We start from the raw sequence: 10,634 nt of genomic DNA on the forward strand, positions 1-10,634 counted from the left end.
AGTCTGCACAGAGTAAACTGCTTTTAAATAATTACAAACACATATGAATAAATTAGGGTTGCCGAAAATTTGGGCACCCCTGTTCTCATGAAACGGTAGTGCACACCTCTAGCCTGCAGAGAGCAGTGTGAGTTCAGAGTTGATTCTTCAGTAGAGCGGCAGCGCTGGGCGTTCATACTGATAGTCAGAAGAATGTGATTTGTAGGGTTTGTTATATCACAGCTTGGTGTTTTTGTCGATGTCCTTACTCTTCTCCATCCTGTTGCCATTCCCATCGAACTCGAAGCCACCGTTTTCCACAGGGTATCCCTTCTCTTTTGATTGTTCAACACCTCCGAACTCCAGTGATGGAGACTCACTGTCTGAATCAGCAGGGCCGATGCCACGTGACCTCTTATATAGCCGGTAGGCTGTAGGTAAACAAGATGGAGTCAGAAACATTGATCAGAGAACTATAGCAGTAAATCTCGACAGAAGTTATCTTCGGGTACATATCAGCCACAAACTGCAGTAATCAGCAGTAATCAAGCAAATTTCTTTTATTTTATGAAAAATATTGAGTATAAAACCGGTCTCAGGACAATTATATTCTCTTTGTCTTGTTAGTCATTATTTTGATATTGGAAAACTAGATAAATAAATTATGCTATGCAATATAACATTTCTAGACAATTATCTAGAGAGGCAGATTTTTCACTGAAGTGAAAGTATCACTCTTTGTCCAATGCCATTTTAATCAATGAAGTTGCAGTCAGGTCATAATTTGTCCCCCTTAACTTCAGGAGTGAAGGGGAGAATATGTACTTGTCTCTGGTTGTGAATTTACCTAACCTCCTATTAAAGCAGGACGTACAATGAAAAATAATGTGCAGGTTTTTGAGCATAAACTAGCAGCTATGGCTTAGGGCTAGGGACAAATATAAACTATACAGCCTCTTATCACACACTTTATTGACATCAACCTTGACTCACTGCAGCCAATCAGCATCCCTGCTGACAGTACAATTTTCCACAGAAAACCCCACAGACAAACATCTCCTTGTCACCTCAGTCACCGAGACCATTGGTTCAGAACATTATTTAATAGATAAAAAGAACTACAAGGATGAGAAGTGCTTTAGGTCTCGTACTTGTTTTAATCTTATTATCTAGCAGTAAATCAATTTAATTAATCCCAATAAGCATGTATGCAAACTAAAACCAAAACAAAAGCCCCCAAACCACCGTTAGGCTGAGAGCCATTGTTAACTCTGAGCCTGATAAGCCACATTCTACTCTGACTCTGGACTCTATAACAGAACATCTAAAATGACACTGGCCGACAAAAAGTAAACTGCTGCTGCTGCAAACCATCCTCTCTACACATCCCAGTACTATGGGGGTCATTGTACACACTGGGTTTTGGATATCCTGAACAAAAAGAGACTGAGTGACTGTCAATCGCAACACGATTTCAAAGGCCCGATTCCAATATATTTGAAATAAATCAAATCCTTTGGCAGGCACTCTCCTTGGCCTGAATGCATTGCTGTCATAGGCGTGCCTGACTCATGGTATATGGTTTATTGACAATCATTATCTTTTGGAACTACTTTAAATCAGACAGATTTAAACCTGGGATTCATCCAAACATCACAGGATGAACTAACATCCACAAACATCACCATTCGGGTGTCTACCAGAGATAAAACCCCTTTGTGATTCCTTAAAGTTAAAGCTGACCTTAAACAGTCGGCGGCATTGTCAGACACATCATAGCAATTACATCTGGTCCCTGCCTCAGTAATCTAACATCTCTCCTTTCCTGTCACAGAAGCCCCACACATTTTAATGTCAGATCATCGGGCGACAATTCCTTCTTGGTCAGTGATCTGATCACAGAGACTTGTCCTCCAAAGTATCATCTTATCAGTCCATCAGACAAAACAGGAGGAGGAACTGCAGCTGTTTTCTCTACACAGTTTGTGTTTAACGACAATGACCTTTGAATGTTCATAAAAAGAAAGACTCCAAAGCTTTGGCACATGTGACTTTACTGGACAGCTTTGAACTCACCTTGCATGTAAATGAACCTGCTAATCAGCAAAGTAACACTGGAGACCTATGCCCAGGCCAGACTGCAGAATGGTTCTGCCACGGAAGCCTCACTGCTCTCCTAGAGATTTGAGGTTTCTCCCCGAACCGCGCTTGCTTAACAGCTAAATAAACAATGAAAACGTGATTCACCACAGTCTCAATGTTTATCAGGAGATATTTTAATATTTGCAACAGTTCCTGAAATCGTTTCAAAATAAAAGCACTATAATAAATGATAAACAATAAAGTGTTGATATACAGAGGGGCCATCTTGGATTTCTAAGTTTGGGGTGTGGGCAGGTTCCTCCGACCTTCCGGGTCGAGATTCCGACTTGAGGTGGTGTTCCAGTTGCAACTTACGACATTGGGGTCAGAAATTCCGAGCTCCGAGGTGTAATGTAAGGCTGTTTTCCATTACACCTTGTTGAACCGGAGAAGACTCGCTGCCAGTATGAACAACAGAAAACCGAGACATGCAGCCGAACTGTGGCGCAGCTTTTCCACGACAAAACCGCAGCAAGTGTGGCCCCGGTGTTAGTAACAACATCTGTGTACACGGACAACTTCCGTATCCAGATGACCTTTTTCCTATTGGGTGCTGAAACTGCTCATACTAAAATAATCAGCAAGCTCAGACTAAACTTTGGTGAAAATAAGGTCTCTGTTTTTCTCATAGGACTTAAATGTTCATGATACAGCATTGAGTCTTGATGAAAATGATATTAATAATGTGATCATAATAATCCTGATAATGCTGGGAAACAGCAGGATAAAGCACTGTAAAGTTGTATTGAGCCCTGACCCAACAAACAGTAACACACTGTTGGTCTTAAAATGAATTGAAGATCAGTTGTGTCGTTGGCCATTGATATTTAGAGTCAACAAATGTAGACTGCTATCATTAAGTGCCTCTATAGTCTTACCTGATACAGTAAAGACTGCCACCACCAGCTGGAAGATGCTATAGATGAGGGGGAATGCAAACATAACTTCCAGTTCAGCAGGGCTGAAGGACAGCTGCACAATTGTGCTGCACAGCTGGGAGTTCTGGAAACCCGTCTCCAACGCAATGGTTCGACATCTGAGGGAAAAAAGCAGGGGGAAATAGTCATAAATCTGTTGGCATTATCAAAGTTATGTGAGACATATCACAAGTTAGTCAAGATAAAGGATTCTCTCAAGTAAATATTACTAAATGCGAACTTCATGGTAATCAGGGCCGGGTCTAGGCAGGGGCAAGAGGGGGCCTGGCCCCCTCAAATAAATGTTGTGCCCCCTCAAACTAAATCCCAATTTATAATAATAATAATATAATAAAGCACAATGCCCCCTCAAGATTTGTGGCTGCCCCCTCATACATGCCTGTCTAGACCCGGCCCTGATGGTAATGCTGTCACCCTACCTGTACCAGGGTTGACCCGCAATGCGGGCCAGTGTGAACCCCAGGCCGAAACCAATAAAAGGGTAGATTGTGCCGATGATCCAGAGGGCAGGATCAATGTCCCAAGAAGACTGGTAGAGAATTCCTCCAACCACAGCTATGATAAGAATGAGAGCAAACCCTCCAATGGAACCCACCTGTGCACAGAAGACACATTATTAAAAGCCCATCCAAAACTCTTCATTAGATCGAGCCATGCAAAATGTAAAAGTCAGAACAAATCCATTCACCAAATTCTTATCAGATTATCGAAATTACAAGTAAGTCAAGCGTTTTCTTACCCTGAGGATCTTCTTTGCCAATTCGGGCTTCTTGTGTTTTAAATACATTCCCAGGGAAATTGGGATAAGGAGGGCCACGAGAGTAATGGCTGAAGATACATAGTTTCATAGTATTACAATCTTTTTTATGATTATTATGTTTACGCAACACAAAATATCACTCAGATTCACTGGATTTTAAAATGTATTTTCCAAAATGACAAATGCAGTGTAATATATCTGCAAACTAATCATATGTTATGGTTGTCATAAAAAGTTCTGACTACAATTCTCAAAAACATATTGGCTAGTGATCAATCTTATTACCAATACTGTCGTATGGGATCTGGATGCTTTCGGAGGAGGTCCAGACGGAGGTGTAAATGAGTAGACATAGAGGCATCATCCCCATGGCCAGGATAGAGGAGCAAGCAGTCATACTGATACTGAGGAGGAGAGGACATGAACAGTGGGTTGGACATTTTTGTGTGACATTTGGGCACACACACATCTGCATTATAAATATCAAAGTACAGTACAGTCATACAATATGTCAGCTAGATTGGCCAAATGGAAACAAAATGCCATCCTCTCCCTAAATCATGTTTCGACAGCAGCTTCCGAGTGCATAAAGATAAATATAAATATGAATGAGTTCACTTGAATTTTCAATCGAGGGAACATTGTTTGTCTGCACTGTTCTATATACTCATAGAAAACATGGTTATGTGCTACTTAACTGTGATGTGCTCAAACCTAGATAGATTATTTCTACATTAAGATCATTAATCAATTATTCTGGCATATTGGTTTATTAACAAGAAATCTGTGTAGTTTGTCAGGTGTGTTTTCAAACGGCACATCATTGACTGACATGATAATATCCAATGATGGTGCCAATGAGCCACTCAGTCCAGCTGGTTCTTTACCTGAGGTCCATGTCTCCATCCAACCAGTAGCAGATGATGTTGGAGCCGGTGCCTCCAGGACAGCAGCCCATGATGATGATAACGACAGCCTGCACAGGTAGAACGTTGAAGGCCAGTGACAAGGCGAAGGCTGTGAAAGGCATGATGCCAAACTGGCAGAGGAAGCCGATTATTATGCCCCAGGGCCTCTTGATGTGGCCCAACAACTTGTGGGCATCCACAGTGCAGCCCATGGAGAACATGACCATACCCAGCATTATGGTGAGCACTACGCTCAACACCTGGCCCAGCACTTCATTGAAGTTACTGGCAGGTACAAGGCAGTTTTTGCCTGAACAGATTGTTGCAAAGGAGTCGCAGGCAGGAGGCAAAGTAACTGCCTTGAACATGTTCATCGTGAACAGTGTAACGGAAAAAAACGTTGAGGATCGGTGGCTCCAAATTATAGAGGAGACTGGAAGTAAGGTTCCTCTTGTACGTCCGAGATTCCAGGAGACTGCTGAGCTTGTCCTTGTCCAATATCCAATGAGACCACAGCAAATGTGGCAACGGTTCTGCTCTCTGCTCTTTATGCCTCAGCCATATCAATTCAGAGGCGGAAATCAGGAGAAAAATGATCAAAAATTAATCAATACTTGAGGGTTTATGGGGTCAGTGTTCAGAAACACATGCACATAAAAAGAGAATCATTCTGTACATGAAGTGTGATTGCACCATTGCACCAACTTTTATTGCCCTTTGGCCTCTTAAAACTTTATTGGACAACTATACTATACAGCATCATCATCCTACAATGTCAGTGAGGATGGAAGATGCCTGTATTTCTTAAAGGCAGGACACACCCTGTGTGCTCAGGGTATTCTTCACAGAATGCTTGTAAAAATTATACCCTTTGGCCTTTTTATCATTTAAACATTAAATAACACAATGGATATAATAAGTGGATGATGTTTTTTATACATACCAATAAAAAGTCTCTGATGTCAAAGTAGAACTAGGAAAAACCAAACCCTATAATTGACCTTAATTAAGTTATAAACCTATAGAAAATTATCACTTTTGGGAAGGATACAGGAAAACTTTCCCTGGATAGTCATCAGAAGAAAGAAAGTTTAATCAAGATAGTGATTTAAATATGGAAACACTGTATTTGTGTCAGAGAGTAGTCACTGAATTACAGAGGATAATTCTTTTTTATCTTAATGAAATACATATTATATGTACATTTTGTCTTTCTGAAAAAATCTGTTAAAATCCTTCAGTGGGTGAACTCTTTAATTCAGTCCAGAATTCATGGTCAAGTTAGCTGTAACTTGCTCAGTTTAGTTTTGAGTTAACATGGCAGAGCCGCAGAATCTAAATGTACAAACTCGATAAAGGCCAGGCCCATCTACACAGCCACACATCTATACTGAAGAGGGTGAACAGTGTTTAACTCTCTTCAGTAGTCAGAAGTTACATTTTTGGTTTTCAAGTTTAAATAGTCTTTATGAAATGCACCATTATTCAACGCACTGATAAAAATGGTAGCTCATATTTTTTGTAGGCACTTTATGTCAACATGTAGCACATGCCAAGTGTTGAAACTTTAAAAATGTTAAGTGTGCATCATAAAGTTCTGTCGCAAAAGCCCATTACCCTGTCGCTTTGATGTTCAAGAGTCAAGGAGTGCACAAGAGTTACAAACTAATAAAGTTCTTTGTTCCTTGACATTGTATAAAAGTATCCATTTTTTATAAACAAACGAGCCAGGTTGTTCTTACCTCCCCAGGGTCCCTCTGAAAGGTTTCCCTCACTCTGTCTCCAGGGGAAGAGTGAAGCGTAACTCAAAAGTTAAAGGGCAACCAGCAAAGACAAACTCAAGGTATCATATTAAGTTGAAAAATTTAAATCAGCTCATGTCAATAAAATAGAACACACAATAACAACAGTAATCAGTACATTTTAATTTTATTATAATGAATATATAAGCATGATAAGCACAGCCTTAACTAGAGACAACTACAATCGGATGTTCTGACCCATGAGGGGTTAGTAAACAATACTGTTTCTACTCAGTACTCATGAGTCAGAAACCACCCATGATCAAATTCAGCCTTCATTTTGATGTCTGCTTGACGCTTGTAAAGATTCATGATGATAACCTTTCAAGGTTGTGAAGCTCTATCACAGACGCCTGCCAAAATCCTAAAATCTGCTGCGTCATTGGTAGTTACTGCCACAACAGGTGTCTCCAGGAAAACAAACTCACATCTAAGTTAGCGTTGAGATGTTAGCAAGGCTGGAAATGGTCAGGTTTAAAAAGGGCAGAAAAGGACAGGACAATGCTTGTGTCTTTTGTGTCTTAATACACTCTAATTTTAGGCAAATATTTACTTGCATTTTTGTTTGTGCAGCAGAAAAAGAGTTATGCAGAGGTTCCCCACCTCCAAAATGGGATAATGGGTAACTTTTTGGTGACTTATTAGTTCAGTATGTGTGGTTTCTTATTACACACATCTACCCTCCAGTTATATTTGAAACCTAACCCCTATACATATATATGTAGAGATTGATCTGAAGAAAAAGCTGGAGGAAATTTGTCTTGTTCAGCGCATGTATGAGGAGACAATCTTCCGGTGTTTATATTTCAGGTGCTAGCGCCTGGAAACAAGTGTTTGAGCTCATTTTGTGTCTTACTGAAAGTAACTAACTGCAGCAAGAACTTGTTCATATAGTGTTTATATGACGTGAAGAGAGATGATGATAGACTAAAGCTTCAGCAGTGATTTTTTTCCTCACCTTTTGGAACGACACCTGGAGCTCTAACTTAAAGGTAGAGACCAACTTAATATTGTGTTCACAATCAGGTGACTGTTTTTAACGTTTGATATTTTAATAACAAAAATAACATTTCTTTCATGTTCTAAAATGTTTAATATTTCCCAAATTCCATGGTTTTCCAATGGTTTTCTTGGTCATAGAATATTGATTTCCTGAGCATTATAGCTCACACATTGCAGAGACAGCAGAGACATATTACTTTCTGCTTCAGAACGAAAGTTTCAATAGAAAGGTTTGAAGGATATACAAGCCACACCTGTAAAGGTTGCGTGCAGTGATTCACATTTCTGTTATCTAATTTAAAATTCTTTGTCAATTTGTCAGTCAGTATTGTGGTGAGGAAGGGGGCAGTGAAATCCTCTGAAGAAGCCTTATCAGTCTTTATTTGACTTGCCCTTCATTCGGGCTGCAGTAAATTTTAAGTATCGTTCTGCTCCCGATGTGTGAAGGTTTGTGTCATGACACGACCATTATCTTAGCTGATCTGATTCCAGATAACGATCTAATCTGATGGGTCCATATTTCACAATGTTCCCGGTCCACTGTAAAATAAGCGAATGATGATAAGGCACTTTTTTGTCTGGCCCACCGGCTAGTTTTTTCTTTTCTTTTATGTAACTAAGGAAGAAATTAAGAGGGATGCAGAGGGATTTTCAGGATGTGACCTTGACTCTTGCTGACTACTCTCAATAAAAAAGTTTATGACCACATATGTTTGCAGATTTTCTGTGGTTTCAGCCTTCACTCCATTTGCAGCCTAAAGGTGTTTCCCATCATATTTTCATGAGTGTTTTATTTCTTGCAAATAAAGTAACTTGCCAACAAATTTTGCAACAATAACACAATGTTTGGTCTGAATGATTACTCTGTGTAGTCCTTCACTATGAGAGGATGTGGGAAAATTACTTTTGGCCCAAACATACCCAGTTGAAGATTAATGGTGTCTTCCGGACCCTCTCCCTACAGGTTTCTAATGTTGGAAGTCATGGGCTGAGTGAGAGGAGTTTTCTAATTATATTAATCAGACAGCAAAACCTGGACAAATTTATAAAATGAGGAAGCACTCTACACAGGACTTCAACTGTTCTCTCAACTTCTAGTGTTTGTTGCCAATGAAACTACCTCGATCTCTCCTTTCTACATCCAACTGTAACACACTGGATTATTATGAAGACGACAAAAGTTCCAAAGTTTGCATCCTCATTCCCCTTTGTGCAATTCATCATGTGTCGCTACTTTTTATGACCCCATACTTGAATATGGCCATTTGGAACGAGTATCAAGACCTTTGTCTCTAGATGTAGTTAGTTTTAACTACAATGACCAATAAACAAAAGTATATGATTCCAGTCAACCTGAGTTTTTGACAAGCTCAATGAAACAAAAATCTGCTCTGTCAACTAGTAAGATTTAACAGTTAGCAAGGCTTCATAGGTTAATAATCCAACCAATACATCAGTTTTACTTACATGACCAATGAACTGTAAATGGTGAACAATGCTTCTCCACTTACTCCTTTTGTACAAAATTGAAGCCAAAAAAAGACGGTGCTGCCATTTTTGCAGTTATGCTGTCAATTGAAGTCTGGGCAGGGGCGTTTCTAGGATTGAAAGAAAGGGGGGGCTTAGCCCCTAAGGAAGCTGAATGTTTGCGCGTGCAGCGCGCGGCAATTTCTTTTGGGCTCATTTGGGGCTGAGGATATCCATTGTTTCAGACAGTTCATAGATTGGTTCAATCAGAAAGAGTGTGATTTTTCTGTGTATCTTTGCTTGCATTCATTCAGTATAAGATAACAGAAGAGACAGAATTTCAGGGTCATTGTGAAATTTGACAACACAAATATGAACTTTTCTCAAATAGAGAGAAATATTTTTCCTGCTTGTAAAGGAAAGACGAATATACTTGTTTTGACTAGGGCGGAGCTGTCACCTCTGCTAAAGAATCTTCTTATATCCATCTGGTCAATGAATTGGATGATATAACGGTACAATAGCGTTATGAGGGACACTATGACATTTAGTTTCCACTAGCATTAACTGATTATAAACAACAACATTCTAAAGGCACTGATATTATTGTTTTAAAATACTAGAGATAGATATTAATGCAAAGAATAGAAAGCTGTTGATAGTTATTTCTTACATTTCAAATTTGCTCGTTTACACTCTTGCTCACTGGAGACCTTTTCTAACAAAATAGCTAGCTAGCTAGCTTAGTGTTAACATAGCTCATTACAATATTCCCTTTCATTTGCCTCAAGTAAACCTAAATTTAAGCAGGTAACAATCGTTAACAACTACAGATAGCCACATTCTGTAACCACCTGTACTTACAATTTCACTCTGTGCATCATTTACTATGAGCTAAACTCCTTGGCTGTAATCCTGCTGTCTTGATGAGAGACGTTACTTGGCAGAGTGAGAAGCCAGCGCAGCAGCGATGCAGAGTCCCCAAGATCCTAGTGCCCGGTCTTTTATTGTTAAGTATGATGAGAGGCTATTGGATTGTAATTTGAAGGGGGAGAAAACATACAAACCAGAAACGCACTCACATATGTAGCATGTTAGAGTTATAAATAACTTGTCCATGTGTAAAACAATAGTTTAATTTCCAAAAAAAAAAAAAAAAAAAAAAAAAATCCCAATAATTATTTGGGGGGGCTGAAGAACATTTTAGGGGGGCTTCAGCCCCCCTAAAACAGGCCTAACGACGCCCCTGAGTCTGGGCATTAGTTATTTTGGTGTGACGTCATGGTACCAAAGTCCCACTGATACACAGGCCCTGCTTATCTTGGGAAGCTGTCTATCATGACATTTCACCCCATTTCTACAGCATCAAATAACTAATCGAAGTAAAATCAACATATCAGTGTGAAAGCAGATTGAAAATTTAATGAACAGATTGTTTTGGTAGAGTTCGATAAAGCAATCAATAAAATATTATTTCCATAGCCCATTGTAGCAGTCGACCATGCCACATGGCTCTCCTAAACACTGCGCTGATTGATCCTCTGGTACAGGCGAAGGTGGTCTCCTAGCCCCCTCAGCCCCACACCCTTATTCACAAATCACAATTTGTCTCATATGGCTTAACAATGTGTGACAT

At 39.7% G+C, this 10,634-nt stretch overlaps 1 protein-coding gene across 1 annotated transcript; it reads right to left on the reverse strand.

The window, feature by feature from the left end:
* Window positions 1-216: 216 nt before the first annotated feature.
* On the reverse strand, window positions 217-5,101 carry slc10a2 (solute carrier family 10 member 2). The gene is made up of 6 exons (XM_061089269.1): window positions 4,707-5,101; window positions 4,105-4,223; window positions 3,799-3,887; window positions 3,479-3,654; window positions 3,000-3,157; window positions 217-410 (listed from the first exon to the last, which is right to left on the reverse strand). Exons 1-6 carry the CDS (start codon window positions 5,099-5,101, stop codon window positions 217-219), a joined length of 1,131 nt encoding a protein of 376 aa, XP_060945252.1.
* Window positions 5,102-10,634: the final 5,533 nt, after the last annotated feature.

This window comes from Limanda limanda, chromosome 16 (genome assembly GCF_963576545.1).
Source record: "Limanda limanda chromosome 16, fLimLim1.1, whole genome shotgun sequence".
NCBI classification, from domain to species: domain Eukaryota; kingdom Metazoa; phylum Chordata; class Actinopteri; order Pleuronectiformes; family Pleuronectidae; genus Limanda; species Limanda limanda.